The sequence below is a fragment of the Coloeus monedula genome (assembly GCF_965178545.1).
Source record: "Coloeus monedula genome assembly, contig: HAP1_SCAFFOLD_158, whole genome shotgun sequence".
Classification (NCBI taxonomy): domain Eukaryota; kingdom Metazoa; phylum Chordata; class Aves; order Passeriformes; family Corvidae; genus Coloeus; species Coloeus monedula.
Window position 1 is genome coordinate 8,014 of NW_028120756.1, and position 24,934 is coordinate 32,947.

The 24,934-nt window shown below is 52.3% G+C and overlaps 1 protein-coding gene across 1 annotated transcript; it reads right to left on the bottom strand.

Annotated features, from left to right (window-relative positions):
• Positions 1-2,799: 2,799 nt before the first annotated feature.
• On the bottom strand, positions 2,800-4,669 carry LOC309585715 (serine/threonine-protein kinase pim-1-like; the record flags this gene model as incomplete). The annotated part of the gene is made up of 5 exons (XM_082303612.1): positions 4,607-4,669; positions 4,465-4,515; positions 3,783-4,149; positions 3,228-3,404; positions 2,800-2,903 (listed from the first exon to the last, which is right to left on the bottom strand). Exons 3-5 carry the CDS (start codon positions 4,126-4,128, stop codon positions 2,800-2,802), a joined length of 627 nt encoding a protein of 208 aa, XP_082159738.1. The 5' UTR covers positions 4,129-4,149; positions 4,465-4,515; positions 4,607-4,669.
• Between the last annotated feature and the right edge of the window lie 20,265 nt (positions 4,670-24,934).

Consider the following 24,934-nt stretch of genomic DNA (forward strand, 5'->3'; position numbering starts at 1 on the left):
CGGATCGGGGCAGTCGCTTGCGTGGTTGCTGCGGGAGCTTTTGTGCATTCGGCTTCGGGACTTTGCTAGGCTGCAATTCGGCAATGTGATCGAATGTGCCTGCTTTCCCTGCCTGCTTGCCGCTCGGGAATGCACAGACGGTGCACGGTGTGCCGCCTGGAGCCGGGGCTGTGTCCGCCGTCCCCTGAGTGCCCGGGGAATCGCTCCCTTTGCTCCGTTGTGTCCGAGCCGCCGCCGCCCCCGCCCCGCTGAGGGGCCAAGCGTGCAGCGGAGCGCCCCCTGCCGGCCGCGAGTGCCCCCGGCCCCGCCCCCCGCCGGCCGCGCGGGATCCCGGCCCCGCCCCGCGCCCGCCGCAGCCGCCAGCGGCCCCTGCCGGGCGTGGCCGTAACTGCAGCAAAGGGCAAACCCGGCCCTGGGCGGGGGAACCTCCTGGGCGTGTGCTGCGGTTTGTTCTGTGCATATTCTGTACTAAAGAACTGCTACTCCTTTCCTGCATTTTTTCAGTCCCATAATTTTCGAAGTTACAGTGATTTGGAGAGAGCGGTCTTCTTGCCATTCCAGGAAGGTTCCCACTTCCTTAGCAGACATTTAACTTTTAAAACAGGACACTTTGTTAAAAAAAACCAAACCAGGGAACATTTCATGATCTCATGTACTACATGATTTCACGTCTAAAGAAACTGGGCTGTCTGCCCTTTTCTTCTCAGCCAATGCATTCCTCTGTCTTCAAGTACAAAAGCAACAAAGTGATTATAGGTAACAGTGGCAGAATATGCTGTGTTACTGTCACAGGGCCTCCCGGCTTACTTCACCAGCTCCTGTCTGTTGTTTGCTGCTGCCCAGTGAAGAAGAGTCACATTTTCTTTTTCTGGTTGGCGAACAGCATATCCTGCTTCTACCAGTTCTTTGCACCGCTCTGCCATTCCATACCTTAAATGAGACAACACCAATTTACTTACCCTTTGTTAAATAGCCTCCAGTTTGGAGACAGTCGCATCCTAAAGAAAAAATACATCTCAATAAGCATCACCCAGCAGTTCCTACTTGAGCAGATTCCACACTGCATTCAATGGAAACCTTGTAAAAAGAGTGGGGCTGTGCCTTGAGGAGTAGAAACTTCTACTTAACAAATCTGTCTGAAATGCTTTTGGTTTATTTACAATAGTAGCTGTAAGTCATGTTTCTTCTTCCACTTCAGGCAGAAAATGAAACTGAAGATGTTTCCTCTGTAAAAAAGGAAGCTTTGTAACAATGGACCTCCCGCTCCCGGAGGAAACGTGCCACGGCCCTTGGAGAATTGGCAGTCACCGCTCACAGGCCATCGGAAAAGGGATAATTGTAACCCCCAGCTCAGCCTCCAGACCAGGGCTGACACACAGGACTCTCGCCATCCCCTCACGGTGGGATCCTAGCTGGAAGCATCACGGCTTGGGTCAGGACTTTGGGTAGAGACTTGGAGAGCCATTCAGGGCACAAGAGGGTTGGCAGCCCTCAGAAAAGAAAAGAAAAATGAAAGAGCAGGCGCTCTTTATGAAAAAACCCTTTTTTTTACCGACCCCTGTTTCGGTAGGTCACGGCAGTAGACAGAAGGTAGCACAGATTTGTAGCTGGCACCCGGGCCTGTTCCTGTAACGAGACTGGTTACTGCACTTTCCATCTCCATCAGTTGTTTTTAGGGTAGAGGAAGATATCTGGGAGGGGCACAATGGGCCCAACACCATGGGAGCAAGTCCAGGATGTCAACAGCTTTCAGTTGTGCATGAGCAGGAAAGCTAAGAGACAAAGTCAGGCTTTTTTCTCATCCTGAAGGAGGAGAAGGGAAAATTCAGAGCTGACAAAAATATACCGTATTGGGGTGCACAAGTGCAGGGAGAACCCTCCCTTGCTGGCCAGGAGGTGCTACGAGCATTCAGTGATTCTTTGTTGGCATAGCAAAGTCTCCAGAAGGGAGCTGGGGAGAAATACCACTCCTTCCCCCCAGTGTTCTAAAGCTCTGGGCTACACGGTGCAACAAAGTTACCAAGAATCGCTCCGTTACATAACACAACTCCCGAATGTGAGACGGGGTTAGAGGCTGGTAACACCAGGGGGGTTCCCTTGGAGTCCCTAGGGATCACTTTCTCTGCCGCTCCTTCCTCTGCAGCGGGGGTCCCCTCACTCTCTTTCCCTGCCCCAGCGAGGGAGGCTGAGCCTGCTGGAGGTGTCCATCTGTCCCAGAGACATTTTTGGCATCTGCGCATCCCTGCGCAGCTCCTGTAGACGCTGCTGTCCCCTGAATCCAGGCAGACTGGGCTGCATTTGCCTGCTGCCAGTGTGAGGGGAAGAAAGAGCAAGAGTTCATTAGGGCTTGACCTGAAATGACATTTTGGTGCTTCTGCTTTTTGTCACAGCTTTGGAACCTGAGCAGCATCTCTGTCCCTGCCACCCACTGGCCCTTGGAATGCACACATGAGCCCACGTATCACTTCTGGTGAACCCAAGTGGCCGCGTCAGTTTGAAAGGGCAGCTGTTGTTTCACTGATGCATTTCTTGGCTGGTTACAGCCCCTCCGGCCTGTATTACAGCCTGTGCTTGAAGACACAAAACTGCCATGATGCCTTGAGGAAAGGCATCAAAAGCTTGACAAAGGCTGAAGGGAACACTCTGATTACCCCTTTTCCCAAGAGGGTTCTTTAGCTGAAGTTGCTAACCAGGACCAGACTTGACACCGCGGCATGGGCTTGTGGTTGTTTTATTTCTCGAGCCCTCAGTCCTGCGTGGGACTCGGTAACCGGGTGCTGCAGAGGGTCCGGCAAGGCATCAAAGACGCCTGCCCCGCACCCAAGGGTGGCGCAAGATCTCCTCCAGCGCTGGCCTGTCCGCGGGGTGCTTGGACAAACACCAGCGGATCAGATGTTGGCACTCTGGGGAGAGAAGCCAGAAAGCGCCGGTCACTTGCAGAAGGCTCCTGCCCAGCTGCTCCCGGTGCCCACAAGGCCCGGGCCGTGCTGCGTGTGCTCAGAGCTGTGCCGGCCTCCCGGCTGACTCTGCCCTTTGCGGGACAGTGGCACGGCAGGACACGCGCCACCTCCTTCAGCCAAGCGGGCCACACCGACCCTGTTGTCACGGGCCGCCTCCTGCGGCCAGCCCTTGAGGGCAGATGGGCCTCCCGCGGAGCTGCGTGAGGGCCACGCTGGGCTGCGCGGTGCCATCTGCCAAAGCCTGCCTTCTTGAGGCCGGACACCAACCTGGAGAGACCTGCTGCCAGAAGAAGAGCTGCCCCGACACGATGTCACGGTCCTCCTGGAAGGGCATGTTCCCGCAGACCATGACGTACAGCAGCACGCCCAGGGACCAGATGGTTGCCGAATGGCCGTGGTAGCAGCCAAGGCAGATCCACTCGGGTGGGCTGTACATGTGTGTTCCTAGGGGACACAGGCAGCGCTGTCCAGGCGCAGGCTGCTGGCTTCCAGAAGCAGGGGCTGCACCGGTGGCCACAACTTCTCCCCGAGGCCACCGGGCGTCCCCCAGCCAATTGGCCAAAGCCAGGAAACCATTCTGCAAGGCAAACAAGGCCAGCGGAGCAGCCCAAGCCCTTGCAGGCCTGCCAAGCCGAGCGGCCGGGGCCTGGCTTCGGCAGCCCCCCTCTGTGGGCAGGGCTGGCAGCCGGCTCCTGGGGCACAGCATCTGGCCCGTGCCAAAGGGCAGCCGGCAGCCGGCTGAATGCCGCACCCCGCAGCCCAGGAGGGAATGGGGCTGTGCAGTGCCTGGCACTGGGAGCAGGGCCCGGCCTGTGGGCTCACCGGCAAATCGCGTGAAGGCCTGCTCCTGGAGGAAGGTGCCGCAACCGAAGTCGATGAGCTTCAGGTCGCCGCTCTCCGGGTCCACGAGGAGATTCTCTGGCTTGATGTCCCGGTGCAGGACGCCGCAGGCGGTGCAGTGCCGCACGGCCTCCAGCACCTGGCAGAAAAGCCAGCGCGCCATCTCCTCGCACAGGAACCCCTGCTCCAGCAGGAAGGCCAGGAGATCCTGCGATGGCTCCGGACGCTCCATCACCAGCAGGAAGCTGTCAGGCAGCTCAAACCAGTCGAGGAGCTGGATGATGTTGTGGCAGCCAGAGCCCACCTTCTCCATGAGCACGATCTCCATGGGAACACGGGTGCCGTCGGGCTGTGAGGAGGAGACAGTGCCTCCAGCAGGCCTGATGCTGCCCTGTGCCTCCGCTGCCCCGTGCCTGGGATGCCCCAGTGCCCCCTTGGGCAGCCTCCCTGGTGCTTGGGCTTCCTCCCGCCCAGGGGATGCTTGGGGGGTGCCCCCCTGCCCGGCCCCACCACCGGTGTTCGGCATCCCCGGGCCCGCCGTGCTCCGGCTCGCACGCTGAGCCCACGCCCGCTCCCCCCGCCCTGCGCCGCCTCCCGCCCTCGGGGCCCGGCCTTATCCCTGCCCGCCGCGCCCCGCTCTGTCGCGGTGGCCCCGCTCACTCACCAGCTCGTACCACTGCAGGACGCTCTCCCGGGCCACGCGTTTGATGGCCACCTGCAAGCCCACGAGAGACGGGGCTGAGCTCAAGCCCTGCCCCGCCCCGCCCCTGGCCCTCCTCCCGCGCCCCGCCGTCCCGGCCACCTACCGGGCTCCCGTCCGAGAGGCGGATGCCCGAGAAAACGGTGCCGAAGCCACCGCTGCCCAGCTGCGGGCCCAGCTGGTACAGCTCCTGCAGCTTCTTCTTTTGCCCTGCGACCGAGACCGAGCCATCAGCCTTGCGCCCAGGGCCCCCCCGGCCAAGTGCCCGCGAGTGAAGCGGGCCGAGCCACCGCGGGCCACGTTGCTCTGACCTGCTTCCTGCTGCGCGCCGGGCAGCGGCCACCGCCTTGCAGCCGTCGGGCTGGCGAGCGGCAGAGCTGGGGCAGGGGAGCGCGCAGAGGCGGCTGCAAGAGCCGGAGGGCAGCGGGGCAGGGCGGCACCGTCGCTGTCCCCGGCGTCGTGGGCTGGACTCTGCTGTTGAGGACTGCCGGGGCTACAGCCCGAGGACTCGCACAGGGGGGTGTCAGGAGCAGCTGCAAACCAGAGAGGGGTTTTTTGAAGCCGTGGCCTCAGAAGCACTGGAAACAGCCAGAGACTCTGCTGCTCTCAAGCGCCCTGGCCTGGCCTGGGGATGCCCCTCAAGAGCCCCGAGGGAGCCTCAGACAGCTCCTCAGAAGATCTCACCTGCTACCAGAAAGGCCTTCCTGGTAGTCGGTGGCCGTCTCGGAGCAGCTTCCTGGAGATGGAGAAACCTCCTGGGTCTCTTGAGGGTCGTCTCCGCCACCAGGCACGGGCTGTTGCCAGCTGGCACAGCCGGCACAGCGTCCTGGGAGCTGTGGGCTGGCAACTGCTGGCTCCAGCTCACTTGCTGCTCTGCCACCTGCTCCTGAGAAGGCTCCCCTGGATCGGGCTGGGCTCCCACTTGGACTTCTGGGCTTTCCCTGGCCACATCAGTTGTCAGGGTTGCGCCCGTGCTGTTGAAGTCCGTGAGTCCAAGGGAGCTGGGAGACCTGTCCACAGGCTCTGCACCTTCTGCAGGCTGACAGGTCTCACTGAGTGTCTGCGGGGGATAGAGGCTGTCAGAGATAGCCGAGGCTCGTGGCAGGATGGAGGATCTCTGACAGCCTGAGCTTCTTGCCTGGATGGCGGGTCCCTCGTGGTGTGCCATCCTTGCAAGGGCTGAGGCTCTCCCAGGGATGGAGAATCTTGCTGGGAGCAGCCTCTTGAAGGGATGGAGGCTCCTGGAGGAGCTGGACGAGCCACAGCAGGGCAGGTGGCCTCGCTTCAGCAGCTCCTCCAGTTCTTTCCACAACGCCTGCCACATCCCAGAGTAGAGCGGCACCCATGTCCCATTGCGAGCCCAGAGCAGCAGCATCAGTTCCTGCAGCTCCTGGGCCACTGCCACGCAGGGGCCGCAGCTGCAGGGGCTGTCCAGGGGGCTCACGGGAGCACGTGGCCGCTTGCGAGGGGTCGCCCGAGGCCTGGAGGACCTGGGAGCCACAGGGGCTCCTCGCTTCCTCCGTGAGCCTCTGGGCTGCACCCCGGGGCGCTTGCGCCTCTTCAATGTCCGTGCCTGCCGCCTCCGTGGTTGCCAGTGGCCAACGGCCCACCAGACAGCCACAGTGGCCAGCAGCAGGACAAGCACAATCACCAGGACGCCGCCGTCACACATGGCTCCGGCACGTCCCATCGCGACTGCACTGGCAGCTGCAGGTGCTGGCCTGTGTTACGTAGCGACTGCGTGGTGATGTCACAGTGCTGTGGGCCAGGACAGCCGTGTGACATCCCAGCCCTGCCTCTCGCCAGCGCTCAGCCCCTTTGTGCCGTCACAGCCCTTTGCCCACCTCAGGGTTCAGCAGAACCAGCTCATCTCTGGAGATGCACATGGCCAGAAAAAGCCTGGCAGTAAGAACAGGAGCTCAGCCTGCTGCAGGGAATCATTCCCTGCAGCAAGTGGCACATCAGGAAGAGTGCTGCTGCCACCAGTGTCAAGCCCAGGCACCCAGGACACTGCAGCGATACCAACTGGAAACACCCACTACTCTGTGCCTGAGAAGATCTTCCAGAGACAAAGGGAGTTGAAGTTCCTGTGTCTCTGGAGAGCTCTCCTGAACTGGCTGTCGAGGGCAGGAAGAGTTTTCTGTAACAACTCACCGACTTCTGCGTTGCCTCTTTTCTAAATAAGTCAGGATTTCCCAAGGAGCGCTCATGGTCCTCCCAGTGCTCTGGTTTTGACAGGCATAGGGTTCCTTTTTTCCCAGTTGCTGGCACACGCTGGGTTCAGATTCACAATGGGAATGCTGTGGATCAAACAGGGGTGGTTTGGTTTCTGCTGAGCAGGGCTTGCCCTCTTCAAGGACTTTGCAGTGTCCCTTGGTACAGTGCATGTTTTCCACTGGGAAGGGAGGGAGGAGTGTTGAAGACAGAGGCAAAGAATGCATTAAACACCTGTGCTGTGTCCCTGTCCCTGTTTGTGAGGTGACCATCCACATCCTGGAAGGGGGACAATGTTATTTCTACAATGTTTTTTTCCACTAATATATTTAAAACCACTCTTTTTATTGTGCCCCACATTTCTTCCTCTCTAGCTGAGCTTTCACTGCACCAAAGTTCTCCCTACAGTGGCAAGAGACATCTCTGTGGAAGGAATGAGAAGGAGGTGTCTTTACAAACTATCTGTAGGCCTGATGGTAGATAAAGCCAGATACTGATAGGTGAAAGAAGCAAAGCGAGGAACCACAAATTCCATAGGAATTCCACTAATTGACACAGACTGTTACTCACTCAAGACTCTGCTAATCCCTGGATTTAGAGAAAAAGAACAGAGACACAAGGAAAAGAATGAGGGTGGGGGGTACACATTAGAAAGGGGGTTTGTATTAAGCCATTCGGGAAGTCTGTACCTCTCAAGTACCTCAGCCAGTGGGGAAGGAGAGAGGGAAATGCAGCTGGGAAATTAGGAGAAAAAGGAAGCTGCGTCCTCTAACAATTTGAGAGATCCCATGGGAAATGCCCATGACTTCTCCCTTTATTCGAATAAAATAACAGGACTGCTCTGTCTCTTGTTTGGACATAAACCTGTGGTGTTTGTGGATTCATTTTCCTGACATCTGTATTCTTCTGCTGACCTTGCTTCCACTGGGCACACAGCTTTCTTTTCCATCCTCTTTCCCAGAGAAGATGCCTTCTGCCTCGTCTGCTTGGCTTCCGACATTTGGGAATCGCCTGCTCCTGCGCCCTTAGGAGGTGATGTTTCAAAATTGACCAGCACTGATGGACCCCAGCACCTGCAAAAACATTGCCCCTGGAGACCCTGCTTACCAGTTCCCTGAGCAGTCTGAAGTCTGCTCTCCTCATGCCCCGAGCTGAGGTTTTGCTGGCCCTTTTCCTCTTGTCAGAGGTTGGAATCTCAATTTATCTGTGGTTGCTGTGGCCAAGACGGCCGCCAGTCCCCACTTGGCTCAGGGCATGTGGGACTCAGACGGCGGCCTGGCTCCAGGGGGGCTGAGCTGGAGAGTCCTGGGCTGTGGGGGGCTCCCCCCTTACCTGGGAGGAGGCTCCCTGGGGAGGAAGAAGGGTCTGGCATGAGCCACAAGGCCCCTGGCCAAGGGACGGTAGCGGGGGATATGTCCGTAGCAGATGCTGTCTAGAAGGAGCTGTGGCAAGGAGTGGGTGTGGGGCTGGGGCTGTCACAGAGCTCAGAGAGGGTGTTCCCGCAGCCCAGCAGGCAGAAAGCCCCTGGCTCACAGCAGGAGCCAAGTTCCAGGTCACCAGGAATAGCCCCCTCCCTCACCAGTGCTCCCAGCCTCCCACAAAGGTTGCTTATGCTCATGGGTGCTGCCAAGGTTCCCTATGGGAACAGGGCTGGACACCCTAAAAAGAGGGGTCAACACCCCAGGGGCAAAGCCAGCGCAGGGGGGAATGAGTGGGATGAGTGTGACAGGACCACCTCTACCCCTCCTATCCCGCACCAGGGAGCAGGGACCTTCCTGGGACAGCTCCAGGAGGATATTCAGGACCATCCTTTCCTGGGACAGGGGTGCCAAGGAGATCCAGGAGGGATCAGTGTCCAGCTCTGTGTCCTGGGACACCCTGCACCCTGTTCCCCACAGCCCTGATTTTCAGGAAGGAGCCACAGGAGCCTCCTGGCCATTGATGGATTTTTGTAGGTACAAAAATGCTGTTAGTGAGGATCTTCTTGTTATTTTTCTAAGTCCGTGAGAGACTTTTCTCTCTCACAGAAGAGGTAGCAGGGAATGTAAACAACCAAGCCACCTGCAACCTTGGAAAGTCTTGTTTATGGTATAGTAGAAAATATTTTGATAATGGATGTTTTAGGATTTTGGCCAATCACCCCCAAGGGGTGGCTGGTCCTTTGTCCAATTAGACTATGAAGAAAAAAGTCTATAAAAGAGTTTGTAAAATAATTAAATAAATCAATCTTGCTGCGCAATTCCTGCCTGCTGGATCTTCTCCTCCTCCTCCTCCCTATGGCTGCGGGACACGGTGATATACCGTAGGAACCAGGCCTGCGGTAATATTTGGTGCTGCCCGACGTGATCTGCACTCTCTGACGTGTCCTGCTGCTGCGAGCCAAGCCGAATTCCTGTAGAGGTACGCTGTTCCTTTTTCCCCCCGCGACCGGGAGGTCCGACAGGACTGAGAAATGGCGAACAGCGGCTCACAGAACGACGCTGTCGTACTGGTCTGGAAAGGTGTGTTTAGCATATTGCGCACCTCCATTCCTGAAAACTCAGTTCGGGAATTATTAGACTGGGCTGCTTTAAAAGGGATTTCCATGGACAGAGATACTGCCTTGGACTTTTCCTTATGGCAAGAGCTCGGATGCACTGTCCGACACGAGCTCCCGACTGGGGAGCCGGCAGCGTTAGAATTATACAAAACCTGGCGGTCGTTATTTATTCTGCTGACAGCCCTTGACTGTGACAGCAGGGCTGGATCGCCTGTCTCGGTGATGAGTGACGGAGGAGTGTCCGAGGGGGGTCCCGCTGACTGGGCTTCCGGGGCAAGTGATGGTGGATTTGGAATAACCCCCCCGGCTCCACAGGCAGAACCTGCGCCGGCTCACCCTGCACAGTCTCAGGACTCCGCAGCCCCCAGGAACCCCGCGCCGCCAGAGGCGGGGGGGTCAGGGCAGAGGCAGGGCGCACAGCCTGCCTTGCCGTTCGGCTGGACGGCAGCCACGGCTTATCCAGGGCCGCAGATCAGCGGCTTAGCCAACTGGACCCCCAGAGCGGCTCCTAGTTCGGTTCCGTATGCACCTGGATCTAACTTAGCGGGCGTAGCGCCGGGCGTGCCCTTCCCGGGACTGCCTGGCTATGGCCCGCTGCCCTCCCTGGCGCTGGACTGTTCTGCGCAGTCGCAGAACCGAACCATGGACCTTTTTATGCAGCATTTGCCCTTTCTGTCAGAGATACGAAACCTATCCCGTAGGATGCAGGACTTGCTCAGCCTGTTAGAGCGGCGAATGCCCGAGCCCGCGCCGCAAGCGGCGCCAGCGCCGGCCGTGCCGTCCGCGCCCCCCCCGCCAGAAGCGGGAGCCGCGGCTCCGAGCCGAGAAACGGCGCGGCCAGCGGCGAAACCAGAAATAGCTCTGCCGCGGGAAAACCCGGAAGCGGCGGCGGCTGCTGAGCGGCGGGCAGAGACGGCGGCGCCGGGAGCGTCCGCAGAGAACGGACCGGCAGCGGCGCCGGGCGCGTCCGCGGAGCGCCGGCCAGAGACGGCGGCGCCGAGCGTGCCCGGGGAGCGCGAAACAGCAGCGGAAGCAGCGACTGCGCCGAACGCGGCTGCTGTGCGAGAGACGGCCGTGGCGCCGGGCGCAGCCGTAGCCCCAGAGTCGGCTGCAGCTTCAGTACCGGCTCGGTCGGATCTGGCCGAGAAGGCCTCCCGTAAAGAGACTGCTGTAAAAACTGCCGCGCAGCGAGCTGCAGTCTGTCCTGGCTGTTCTGGCTGTTCTGGCTGTTCTGGCTCTGGCGAACTTAGCCAAAGTGCCTCACCTCCCCGTACATTCCTGTTCTCTCCCAGAACCCCAAAGTTGCCTTTGCCTGATGATTCCTCGTCAGGCAGTGAGGCAGATGAGGTTCTGGCCCCAGGTCGTCAGGCGGCTGTAGCCGCGCGGCGAAGAAAAAGGCTGAGCCGGTCTCGCCCCTGGACCTTTCCGGACTGCACGGTAACAGTGCGTCCGACGCATTATAATCGCTTCCTAGAGTCTATTAAGATGCAAGCATTGGGGGAGGGTGACTGGAGGTTATTAGAAATCCTTGGAATGCCAAATAGATCTGAGGATTCTGGGGGTAACCGGGGAGCTGTTACACTCCATCCGCAGGCTGTGCCCGAAGTTCAGGATGGTACTGGTTCCCCAAAAGAGATCCAAGCTTTCCCAGTGTATAAGGCTCTCCCAGATTCAGGAGAGCATGACAAGCATGAGGTAATTGCTTGGAAAGTTGCCCAGGACCTCCAATCCAAGGTGGCACAGTATGGGCTAGGTTCTGCTGAGGTTATGCAGATAATAAGGGTGATAAATACAGATTTGCTTTCTCCATTTGATATCAGACACTTAGGTCAAATTCTATTTCAACCTGTACAATTTACAGTTTTTGAAACAACCTGGAGAAAGCTGGCCAACAAGACTGCATTGGCAAATTTGCAGCTCCCTGCTGCTGATCCTAGGCAGACAGCAGGAGTGGATGCTTTGATGGGGACTGGTCCCTTCTCTGATCCCAGTCTACAGGGTAACTTGTCCTCTAGCATCCTGCAGCAAGCTCAACAGGTCGGCATGGCTGCCCTGTTGAAAACCATAGAGTTGTCAGCACCCAGAAAGCGATATACTGAAATAGTTCAAGGCAAATCAGAGTCATTCCTTTCTTTTGTAGAGAAAGTTGCTGCTTCTCTCGAGAAGCAGGTTGAAGATGACGGGTTAAGGCAGTTGTTGTTGAGGCAGTTAGTGAGAGATAACGCAAACGAGGAGTGCAGAAAAATCATAGATGCCTTACCAGGGGATCCTGAGGTAACAGACATGGTCGAAGCCTGCGCTAAGGTGGGATCTGGGAACCAGAGAAGGTCTGCTTTGGCTGCGTTCCTGCAGCCTGTTCACGCATCTTCTGGTCGTGAACCAAAGCAACCAAAACAGGTGAAAAAACGGAAGCGGCCTAAGCCGAGCCGAAAAGAGAACACACCTATCCCCCAGTGCAAGAGGTGTGGCAGGCCAGGGCATTGCACGGGCTACTGTGGATCCCGGACTCATGCCGATGGTCAGCCGTTGTCGGGAAACTTCCGCCGGGGTGCAAGGAGGGGGAATTGCTCTCCGATGCAGTCGCTCCCCCAGGGAGTGGCACAGGTACAGGCACAGGCCTACCCAGCCACCTTAGAGACGGCACCCAGGGATCAGACAGCACCCATGGATCAGACGGGTTTGATGTCCACACCGCAGCCGCAGTCGTCTTAGACTCTAGCGGTATTTATAAGGTTCCCTTGGACACATATGGACCCTTAGGCCAGGGATCCAGTGCGATGCTGGTGGGAAAACCTGACGTTGCCCATCAAGGAATCTTAGTGCACTCAGGAGTTATTGATGCTGACTTTAAAGGTCAGATTTGCGCTATGGTCTCCACGCAAAAACCCCCTGTAACTATTCCTGAAAAGACCTGCCTTGCTAAATTAGTGCCTTTTAAGTCTTGTGTCCCCAGGATAGAACAAACTCGCGAAGATAACGGCAGTGGATCTACGGGACTTCCACAGGCCTTCTGGACTGCAGACATCTCTGACCAAAGGCCACAGATGACATGTACCCTGGTCCTGCCGAACGCCCGTCCACCCCGGACTCAGCTTCGAGGTTTGATTGATACGGGTGCTAATGTAACTGTCATCTCCTTCTCTGCATGGCCTCCCTCATGGCCTTTAGCCCCAGTGGGATCAGCCATCGCAGGATTAGGAGGAACCACACAGAGCTATTTAAGCGAACGGCCTGTGTTGGTGAAGGATTCAGAGGGGCACACAGCTACAATTAGGCCTTATGTTGCTACCACTTCCCTTAACCTTTGGGGACGGGATGTGTTGGCAGCTTGGGGTGTACGGATTGGGACAAATTTTTAGCAGGGGTCACTACTGTGTGTAAGGGCGCACACTGCCTTTGCGGTGGTTGACTAACACACCAGTCTTTGAGCCGCAGTGGGCCCTACCAAAAGAGAAGTTAGACGCCCTTCATCAGCTAGTTCAGGAACAGTTACAACAGGGGCACCTTGAACCTTCTACTAGCCCCTGGAACACTCCTGTTTTCGTAATTAAGAAGAAATCAGGGAAATGGAGGTTATTGCAGGACCTCCGGAAAGTTAATGCAGTAATGGAAGGTATGGGGGCATTGCAGCCTGGCATGCCCTCTCCCACCATGATTCCTACGGGGTGGGACATCCTGATCGTTGATTTAAAGGATTGTTTTTTCACAATTCCTTTGCATCCTGATGACAAACCAAAATTTGCCTTTACTGTGCCTGCCATTAACAATGCTGAACCTGCTAAGAGATACCAATGGAAGGTCCTCCCTCAAGGGATGAGGAACAGCCCAATTATCTGTCAGTGGTATGTCTCCCAAGCTTTAGCCGGAGTTCGCAAGCAGTTTCCTGATGCACGCTGCTACCATTACATGGATGATATCCTGGTGGCAGCGTCCACACGGGACGAGCTGCTGAGAATACAGCCTCAGCTGCTCACTGCTCTGCATGCCTATGGATTAGAGGTAGCTCCGGAGAAAGTTCAACAGCATCCTCCTTGGAAATATTTAGGAGTGAAAATTTTGGACCAAACTATTCAACGCCAAGAGGTGCAATTCCCGGACTCGATTAAAACCTTGAATGATGCTCAAAAGCTGTTGGGTGTCATCAATTGGTTACAACCTTATTTAGGTCTAACTGCGAAGCAGCTTTCCCCTCTTTTTAATATATTAAAAGGGGACCCTGGTCTGAATTCACCTCGGGAGTTGACTCCGGAAGCGCGGCAAGCGCTGCAGGAGGTCCAATGGGCTGTTTCCGCTTGTCAGGTTTATCGAGTGGATCCCTCCATTGCTATCACTGTTTTCATTACTATTCCAGATCTCCATCCTACAGGTATCATTGGCCAGTGGAATACACAATGGCCTGATCCTTTGCATATCCTAGAATGGGTCTTTTTGCCTCACCAGCCAAAAAGGACGGTGACCACAGTGTTTGAATTGGTCGCTTCTCTGATAATCAAATGCCGTCAACGGTGTTTGCAACTGATGGCTGCGGATCCTGAAGTAATTGTCATTCCGATCTCAAAGGAATACTTTGAGTGGAGCCTCATCCATAGTGCTCCTTTGCAAAGCGCGCTGCAAAACTTTTCAGGGCAGATCACTTACCATCTGCCCAGCCATAAATTACTGCAATTGGCAAAATCGACCATACTTTCCTTGCGGCCGAGAAATAGCCGAGTGCCGGTGCAAGGACCCACCATCTTTACAGATGGTTCAGGGAAAACTGGGAAAGCCATTGTTACCTGGAAGGAGGGATCGGAATGGCAGGTGCTGAAGGAACACGAGTCAGGCTCTGCTCAGTTAGTTGAATTAAGGGCTGTTACCATGGCTTTTCAGCGATTCTCACAGGAACCTTTGAATTTGGTTACTGACTCTGCTTATGTAGCAGATATAACCCAACGCTTAGATTGTTCACTTCTGAAGGAGGTGAACAATGCGGCTCTGTTTTCGCTGTTGCAAACCTTGTGGTCTGCAATTCAGGCTCGAGTGCATCCGTATTACATTCTGCACATTCGAAGCCACACCAATTTACCAGGGTTTCTAACAGAAGGCAATGCCAGGGCTGACATGCTGGCCAACCCTGCGTGGGTAGGGCCTCAGCCTGACAAAATTGCACAAGCCAAGGCATCGCACGGTTTCTTCCATCAAAGTGCACATACCCTGCAGAAGCAGTTCCATTTAACGCCAACCGAGGCGCGCGACATTGTCAGCACTTGTGCTGACTGTCACGGACTCGCTGCGCCTTTGCCAGAGGGGGTAAACCCCAGAGGGCTAAAAGCCTTGCAGATTTGGCAAACGGATGTAACTCACATCCCAGAATTTGGTCGGCTGAAATATGTGCACGTGTCTATTGACAGTTTCTCCTCGGCTATGTGGGCTACTGCTCACACTGGAGAGAAGGGCCGTGATGTCATTGCCCATTGGAAATTGGCTTTCTCAGTCCTGGGCGTGCCAGCTTCTGTGAAAACCAATAATGGTCCTGCCTACGCCTCGGAGAAGACGTGGCAGTTTTTACACCTATGGGGTGTAGACCATACCTTTGGTATCCCACATTCTCCTACTGGCCAAGCCATTGTCGAACGCGCTCATGATACCTTGAAGCGTGTTTTGGACAAACAGAAAAGGGGAATGCATGGAGAAACCCCACAGAGCCGACTAGCAAAAGCTTCGTATACAATTAATCACCTTACAGTACCACAAAATTCAAATAATCCTGTTATTCTGAATCATTTTCTCTCATTGCAGTCTGCAGGCGACAGACAGCTGCCCCGGGCAAAAGTCTGGGTGCGGAATTTACTCACTAACCAGTGGGAAGGCCCACATGAGCTTATTGTTTGGGGTCATGGGTATGCTTGCGTTTCTACAGATACTGGGGTACGGTGGCTACCTTCAAAATGCGTTCGCCCTGACCTACGGCACCAGAGGCAGAACAGGCAACCTCCAAATGATGATCAGAACGCCAACCATCCAAATGGCCACCAGAATGTAGATCATCAGCCTAATGACTCTTCTGATGATGACCAGGATGTTGACCATCAGGCAGATGGTCCTTCTACAAGCAGAGACTGGGATGGTCCTTCCACAAGCAGAGACTGAACTTTAAATTTCTTGTTATGGAGTCAGATAGTTAAAGCCTTAAGGACATTTTTAGAATTAATAACTGATGTAGATTTCTATTTAGTAGATTAATAGTAGGGTTGTTATCTTATAAAACAAAAAGGGGGAATTGTAGGTACAAAAATGCTGTTAGTGAGGATCTTCTTGTTATTTTTCTAAGTCCGTGAGAGACTTTTCTCTCTCACAGAAGAGGTAGCAGGGAATGTAAACAACCAAGCCACCTGCAACCTTGGAAAGTCTTGTTTATGGTATAGTAGAAAATATTTTGATAATGGATGTTTTAGGATTTTGGCCAATCACCCCCAAGGGGTGGCTGGTCCTTTGTCCAATTAGACTATGGAGAAAAAAGTCTATAAAAGAGTTTGTAAAATAATTAAATAAATCAATCTTGCTGCGCAATTCCTGCCTGCTGGATCTTCTCCTCCTCCTCCTCCCTATGGCTGCGGGACACGGTGATATACCGTAGGAACCAGGCCTGCGGTAATAAAAGAGTTGTACTTCTTTTTAATAATCGGTCTAGTGGGCCAAATTTTCACTTTTTAAGAACCTACCAACACACAGGATGGAGCTGCATGAAAACCAATGAAATGTAAAGTGTCACCATAACTGCTTGCATCGTCAGTTTGTTAAAGTTTGTCATTTAAGAATTTATACATATTTGAAATCATACAAATATGTTCTAACCTTCCCAGTTCTGCCTCAGAAGACTTCAAAATTATTACCATTCAGCTAATTTTTTTAATTTACTATTTAGTGAATTAAAGAATCTTGACAAAACACAAGCAAATGCTACATAAGAAATTATTAAATCCCCCTTCCTAAACCAGGAGGGCTTTTTGCAGCCATAGACTGCAAATAGGACATGAATAAAATACAGAAAAGCCTTCTACCAGCTCTCAAACTAAAGTGCTGCTCAATCTCATGCCATATGTCTTAAGAAGGTATTTTAGCTTTGCCTCACTCCACCTATTTATAGCACATTCTGCAATCTCAGACGAGAGTGCAGAATGTGATGAAGGCAATTCAGTCACTAAAATTCAAAGAAAAAAAAAAGGCTACTTGGATTAATGAAACTAATTTTGAAAGAGAATTAATTTCTTTTTAATCCCACCAACAGTAAAGCCCCAGTTTCTAGTTTGTGTCAAGATTACATTACAACAGCGCTATAATTGGTCTCCTAGAAAACAGAGCATAGCCCTGATGGAAAGATATGTTTGCATGAGGACATTTTGCATGGAAATGTTTTGTGTGTTGATTTGTATCCTAAAAACTAATCCTTCATAATGTCTAAAATTATCCAGCAGAGTAAAAATATTAATGGAACAAAAACTGTCTAAAGAAGCTACAACCAAAGAAGCCTCCCCAAAGTTACCTGACTAAGACTTGAAAGTTTAAGTTAAACCACTAAGATTAGAGAAAGGGAAAACCCATTCCTTAATGATCTCAGGCCTAGGAAAACAAACAAACAAACAAACAAACAAGGCTGAAAGAGGAGAACTACCCATAGATAATGAAATAACAGATCAAGTGATCCCATTAGTAGGAGATGTTGAAATTCCAAAGAAATCAAAACGGGCTTCCCCACTGATTATTGAACGCCTGGAAGGGGCACAGCCAGTGTCAGTTAAGCGATATCCTCTAAAGCATGGAGCACCAGTAGAAATAAAACCAATAATTGCTACATTTATTGATCAAGAGTTGTTAAGAGAGTATAGGTCTCCCTACAATACCCCAATTCTACCAATACAAAAGCCAAATGGAAATTATCAATTAGTTCAAGACCTGAGAGCGATAAATACAGTATCAAGAACACTGCATCCTGTAGTAGCCAATCCTTGCACTTTACTTACAAAATTACAAAGTGGCTGGGTGTGGTTTTCAGCTCTAGATTTAAAAGATGCTTTCTTTTGTCTGCCGTTTGTTGAAAGCAGTCAGGAGATTTATGCCTTTGAATGGGAAAACCCCAAAACAGGGAAAAAAGCCAGCTTACATGGACCCTATTGCCACAAGGATTCCAAAAATAGCCTCACAAGAATTGGAGATCATTAGCTAAAGAACTGGAAGCCTGGAACACCGCCACTCTGGGAAGGTACACTTCTGCAGTACATTGATGACCTACTAATAACAACAAGAACCCATGAAGACTGCAAGGAATGAGCTGTAAGTCTTTTAAATGTTCTGGGACTAAGCGGATATAGGCTCTCCCCTGAAAAGGCTCAGCTAGTCCTCCAAAAAGTGAAATATGAACTGGCAGGAGGAGAGAGAGCCTTGGAAAATAACAAGAAAGAGACCATTTGTCAGATGCCCCAGACAACTACAATAAAAGAAAACAAAACTAAGAACTTCTCTGGGAATGACAAGACTGTAAGTTACGGATCTACAGCTATGGACTAATTGTGAAACTCTCCTAAAAGAAACGGAGGGCACCCACCTATGCTGGACACCAGAGACTAATAATGCACTTGTAACTCTGAAACGTGAGTTAATGCAAGCTCCGGCATTGGGCATACTGGATGCCATTAAACCTTTTCTGTTGTTTTCACATGAAAGGCAAGGACCAGTGTTGGGACTTCCGGCACAGAAGCTAGGACCGTACAAAAGGCCGGTGGCTTATTTCTCCAAGCAGCTGGACGTGGTCAGCCAAAGATAGCCCACCTGCCTGTGTGCAGTGGCAGTTGGGACCCTGAACATAGAGGAAGCCCTCAAGTTCACAACGGGCCAGCAGATAACCATTTTTGTCTCACATACAGTGTCAGCAGGGCTCACGCAGAAAGGAAATCACTGGTTAACCCCATCTCGCTTTCTCAAACACCAAGCTGTCCTAACAGAATCGGAGGACGTGACCATCCAAGTAACTAACATCTTCAATCCAGCAGCTTACTTCCAGGGCAAGGCCGCTGAGGAGCCTGTACAGCATGACTGCATTGAAACCATGGAGGCGGTTTACTCTAGCCACCCAGACTTGAAGGACTCTCCACTAGAAAATGCAGACAACTGGTTCACTGATGAAAGCACCTATGTCAAGAATGGTAAGCGGTTTGCTGGCTATGCAATTACAAGCACAGACGCTGTCCTTGAAGCAAATCTGCTACCTGTGCGGGCATCAGCTCATAAGGCTGAAATAATAGCCCTAACTGGAGCCTCAGTAGCAGCTGAAGGAAAACCTATCAACATTTGGACTGATTCAAAGTATGCTTTTGCAGTAGTACGCGCTCCCAGGGCTGTTTGGAAAGAAAGAAGTTTATTGACCTCACAGAAGAAACAAATCAAGCATGCTACTGAAATTTTACACTTGCTGGAAGCACTGTCAAAACCTTCAAAAGTAGCTATAATGCACTGTAAAAGACACTCCCAAGGTAACACCATCCCTGAACTGACAAATGCTACGGCAGACAAAACAGCAAAGGCAGTGGCTAGTAAGGTTCAAGTTCAAGCCCTAGCTTGAATCCCTTCTAGCATCCTTAGGAATAAAAAACCCCCACCATACAACACTGATGATTTAAATTGGATACAGGAAGAAATGGGACAAGTAAGAACAGACGGGCGGGCTAAAATCAAAGATCTCATCATCATACCCAGAAAACTGTTAAAATTATTTATCCAAAGCAAACATTCTAAAACACATTAGGGAGTTGACGCCTTCCATAACCACTTAGAAGACCAAGTAATAGCACTGAAATTAAAGGAGACAAAGGAGGAAAAACAACCCTAATACCACTGCTAGGCTAAGCACAGAGACTATCCCTAAAAGAGTTTGACCGAGAGATGTGTGGCAAATTGCCTTCTCGGAATTCCCTAGAAAAGGGACATACAAGTACCTCTTAGTCCTCACAGATACTTTTTCAGGTTGGCCAGAAGCTTTCCCTTGTAGAACAAACGAGGCTAGAGAAATTGTTAAAGCTTTAGTACAAGAAATTCTTCCACAATTTGGGGAAACAAATTCTGATAGGAGATCACACTTTGTAGCCCAGGTAGTGCAAGGAGTGAGTCATCTACGAAGTATACAGTGGCAACTACATACACCATATAGGCCACAAGCAAGTAGACAAGCAAAAAGGATGAATCACTTAATAAAGCAACAATGAGCCAAAATTTGTCAAAAAACTAATTTCTATTGGTATCAGGCTCTGCCCATGGCTTTGCTAAGCATTTACGTCCACAATTACAATCAATACGCGCTACAGCTGTTCATTGTCAACCACCACCACCTGATAAACCCTTCCATAATATGAATCCAAAAGACTGGGTTTATATTAAGTCTCCTTCCGGAAATCCACTCCAGGAAAAATGGGAAGGACCTTACAATTTGGGACAAAACGCAAACCTTGCATCAGATTACCTTAGGTAACGCTTCTTGCAAGTTTATAGAGATAGAAGATAAACTCACAGCATGCTTACCCAACTTATCCTGGCTTAAACAATTGTTTGTAACAGTTACTTGTCTTGTGATGTTCTTATTTACTGACTATATTAGTAGATATTGTTATATGACATTAGGTACTTAGTATCTCAATGCGTATACACAATGGCAAAAGCACAAACTTAGAAACGAGAAGGGTACTTTCATTCAAGACATGCGAGGTTTGTAAAGAATTACAAACGATCAAGGAAAAGGGGGGATTGAGAAGGGGGATGATCCATAGTTAACTCATGGAAGCACAAAGAAACTAGTAAGAGACAGCAAATGTTAATCACAAAACCTAAGCAGCAGGATTCGCCTGAATCTTGTCAAGATAAGAGGAACAGGATCTTTTGAAAACCAGCACAGAGATCGCTGAATCATCCAGCGAAGAACTGCGCATGCGCCAGAAAGAAAGGTAAAAAGTGCATTGTGACGAAGACTACTGATTTTCATCAGAAAGACCCCTGAGGAAGAAGAGGAGCCTTCCTCAGTGCAACCACCTGGGTACACAGCGCACGCGTCTGCTAATGATATTAATGACTTCCGAGAAGTAATTTCTAGAACCACTCCTATCCCAAAGAAAGTGATGAATATTCAAAAATTTTACACATAATGCTGGACTGCATGGAGTGCTCTGCGTGTGTGTGTTAGGAGGAGCGATCCCCCACGCACCCAGCGCCAAATAAAGCAAATACCCGCTTCTCTGACTCTGTCTCTGAAGCATGTCCAGGCCTGGTTTTGGGCAATTCAAAAGAGGTGAATACACATTACAACTACCCCTGAAGTTGCTGCGTAGGCAGATTGAAGAGGAAAGGATTTCATCTTCATCACTCTCCTTCTTTCTTGTTTTGACAGAATTAAGAACTTGTAAAAAATCTGATATCACTGATGCTCACCACTCCTCCAATTAGACTACGCTCACTTACACTGTGCTGAGGACAACAAAGTCCAGAGCTTTGGATATCTCCCGCTTCTGCCCTAGGAATTGCTTCCAGTGCTGTACCTTTGCTCCAGCTGCGAAACCAAACCAGCAGAACCAAGGAAGTTCTCTCTGAATGAACCAAGAATTCTCACACAGTGCTAAGCCTAGCCCATTTCTCTTGAAGGCTACAACGGCAGTCATGGCAGTGAACACTGCTCTTCACTGGGCCATTCCTCTGAAAAAAAACATGCACCACCTCTCAACCTAAACTGTTAAGCCTCCTGGTGATGCTGACTGACAAAGAGTCCAACCGCAGTTAGATTCCAACAGCTACTTCCAATGACCTGTCAACAGAGCTTTACAGACTTGCAATGGTCCAACAAACTAAAGGAGCTATGTTTTATGGTTGCTTTTCAAACATCATTGACTTATGTCCCTTTGCCGGGTTAAGTGAAGGTGGCCCGTCCACCTTGATCAAAGTCAGCAGAATTTTGGCCCAATCTGCTGTTATGCAACACATCATGACACGATCTCTAGGTGTTGGTGCAAAATTCCCACTGAAGTGCATGTCGTTACATGACTTAAGGCTACCTACTCGCAGAGTGTCCACTCCACTGCCACACCCATTTTCTGGCCACCTTTAAATGACTGAGCACTCTTACTTTTTCAAACATTTCTCAGGAGAACGGGACCACCATCTTCTCCTTTCTGAAGTTTAGGAACCTAATTTAAAAGTAGTACTAGCAGGACCAGATTATCCAAAATCCATTTGCGCCATCAACAAACTCCGAGTAAGCGCTGAGAATTAGTTTCAAGATTTTACATATTTTTACAGTGGGCTTTTTGCTTGCTTGTTTGTTTTTAAAGCAGATGGAGTAGTCCGCTGTTTCCCTGAGGATACATGGGGTGCGAAGCAGGCAGGCAGAGCCCTGCCGTGGGTGGCACAGGGGACCCCAGGCACTGACGGCTGCCACCGGCGTGCACCAGGTCGGGACCGGCAGGCAGGGCTGCACCCCGCGTCTGCCACAACACCTGCAGCTTCTGCAGCCTGAAACACAGCTGGCTCAGGGGTTTCAATCAAGAGCCAAAAGATCTTGCTGGTCAATTTGGGGCAGAGAAAGGTCATCACTTCTAGCATGGCATAAGCCTGCCACTACATTTCTGTGAAGGACAATCACCTTGTTGCAGTGAAACTCCTGGGTAAAATACTGAAGCGCTTTCAGATTCATATTATCCGACATTTCGGTGACCTTCTTTTATACCTGCATTGCTTCATACTGCTGGTTTTGGGCCCAAGTTCTTTGTACACTATCCTGGAAATTAAAAAGATCAGAAACAACACCCACCCCTCCCCCACCACCACCCCTTCCCCAGCCACAACCCTAACAAAACCAACCTCCAGAATGTTCAGGAGTTCAAATGAGAACAAGCATAGATGGGGCATAAAAAGATGGATCCTCCTTAGACATTTGTGCATGCAGTGCCCTGCAATCAACTAAGTTCTACTTCTCGTACACCAAATACCTGTCTTCGGAACTCCTTGCTCTCCATTCAAACCCTTCTGGGAGGGTAATCAAGGAGATACTCTTACATATTTTTAGCACATCTTGCACTAGGCAATTAAATCCAGTGCGCAGCATTACCTGACGAACTGAGGCGGTGACAAGGTCAATTAAGACCTGTTCATATCTTCATTTGGAGCTCTTCCAACTGCTTGAAAAGTGAAGCCTTGGACATTGACGGTTCAGACTAAGGAAAATCCAAAACGTGGACAGCATCTCCCTTCTGCTGGAAGCCTTCAAGTTCACCACTGCAGTCTGCAGCCTACACAGATCATCTGAGGATTGTAAAAGTTCTCCAAGGAAGAACAAGAACAAGGCTAATGCATGCACACAAACGCTGATCAAAAGCACTTGATGCTCTTGGACAAAAAGATGTAACCTTCACTTTTGGAAAGACAAGGTGACTATGGTTGTCTCCACAGTACTCGTAGGAAAAAAATCCCTGAAGTTTTGTAAAACCTCTTTTCAGGGCTTTGTTAACTTCATTTTTGTTAAGAATTGGGGAACGCAGAGAGACCTGTCACTTTTTTGCAGAATGCCATAGAAACTGCTACACTCACTTCAACAACAGTCCACGTAACCTTCTCTGCAAATACTGACCATATGCAGTTCTGGTTGATACAAACCCCCATTACCTAAGAAAAGGAACAACTCGGCAAGCAGTTTGCAAAGATGAACTTAGCACGATTACGGCTGATGACATGCCCTGACTTTTTTACCTTCAGCTGTGGGTGCCGTACCTTCCTACCCTCACACATGCCACTCCAAGCTGCTTGCGTGGAGCTCTCGCACCACCTATGCCAGCAACTGTGCCCAGCCGCCACCCTTCTTCAGCACCATCGCACCTACCACAAGGTAGCTGAATCAGAGGGAAAAGGAGGTCGCCAGTGGAGGGAAGTTGTTTCCCCTGACAGCTAAGCTCCAACTTTGGTGTCCCTTGTGTCCTTCCCAGGACGGGCGGGAAAACGCCTCGGCGGAGCGCAGCGCTGGGCGGGAGCGGCCGGCAGAGCACCGAGCGCGCTCCCCACTCCCTCCCGCCCGCGCCGCTGCGGAGACCCCGGCTTCGCCGGAATCGGCCACGTGCTGCACGGAGGGCAGCGCGGCAAAGGCGGTCGCCCCTCGTTACCCTAGGAAGGCCGGCCTCGGATCCCCGCTCTCTCCACCGGCACGGGCAGTGCCAGCAGACTGTCGCTGCGGCCGCCGCTGGCCGAAAGCCTCGCCGCGCACCGCCCGGCCGGCCCCGCCGCTCCGCGGGGTCACACGGCACCTGCCGTGGGCGGCAGCCGAGCGACAGCAAGCAGAAGCGCTCACCGCCGCGCCACTCGCCGCCCCGCCCGGGCGCTCCTCTCCTCGCGCTACCACGATGGCGCCGGCCCGCCCCGCCTTCCCCGTCGCCTGCGGCGCAACGCGGGTGCTCCGAGCCACGCAGCACGCGTGCGGCCGGGCCCTGCCGAGCCGCAGGCGGAGCGGGGGCACGGCCCGGGCGGGAGAGCTTCCGGCGAGGCTGGGCGGGCGGCGAGCGCGGCCGAGCGTGAACGCGCCAGGCGGGGTCGGCCGGCGGCGCGATGGGGAGCTAGATGGAGGCGGCAGCACCGCGCGGCATAAAAGAGCTGATCGTCCCGCAGCCGCCCGCTCCGCAGCCCCTCGGCTGCTGTCGAGAAGGGCCCCGGCCCTGGCCGCGCCGGTGGCGAGGTGGCTCCGCAGCCCGCGGCCAGCCCTGGCGGGGCAGGGGAGCACTGCGAGCAGCCCCGGCGCCGCGCAGCCGTCTGTAACGCGCGGTGGGAGCCGCCGGCAACTATTTGACACCTCCCGGGGGGCTGGGGCGGAGCACGGAGACCACGCAGCAGGTCGCTGCCGTTAGGGAAAATTAATCCACCATGCCTGAGGTTTATGTCCGAAAAGGAGACAGAGGAGTCCTACAACATTCTTCGACTACAGGGAGAGTCCATGGGGCTTTTCCCATGGGGTCTGTCAAACGGTTGCGGGATGCAGCCCCTTTTTGATGTCAAGTTCCCAGCCACAGCACCCTCTTCCTTTTCCCCACTGGCTGAGGTATTCGGGAGATACAGACTTCCAGAACTGCCTACTCTATGCCCTCCTCTAATATGCACCCCCCTTTTGGCATCGAAAAGGAAGAAAAAAAAAAACCATTTCTAATGCTATTAAGTCTTTGTTGCCTTGCTCTAGGTTCAGGAATTTAACACGGCCCTTATTAATCAACAGTCTCTGATGATTAGTAACAGTTCTAGAGAACTAATACTTTCTTCTGTTACTTCACTCCCCGTAAGTTCCTAGCCTTGTCTACAGGCCAATTCACACGGTCTGTTTGTAAAGACTCATCCATCTCATTCCTTTTAATCCCTCCTTTTTTTATTTAATCTGTATTTGTCTTTACAAACCTTAATTACCATTGATTTAATTTTTTCTTCTTGAGTCTTCTGGGCTTTTGCTATTATTTGCAGTGACATCCTTTTCTGTCCTTTTCTAGTCATTTCTGGATCAGGTAGGCATGGCTGCTAGCAGCATCCCCTTGACCACCTGCTGAAAGAGCTGCACCCAGCATGGTGTCACGCGTGGTCAAAAGATTAGAGTTGCTATAGCATAGAAGAGGAGAAATGGTATTCATTTAGCCCATAGCTGGCCAG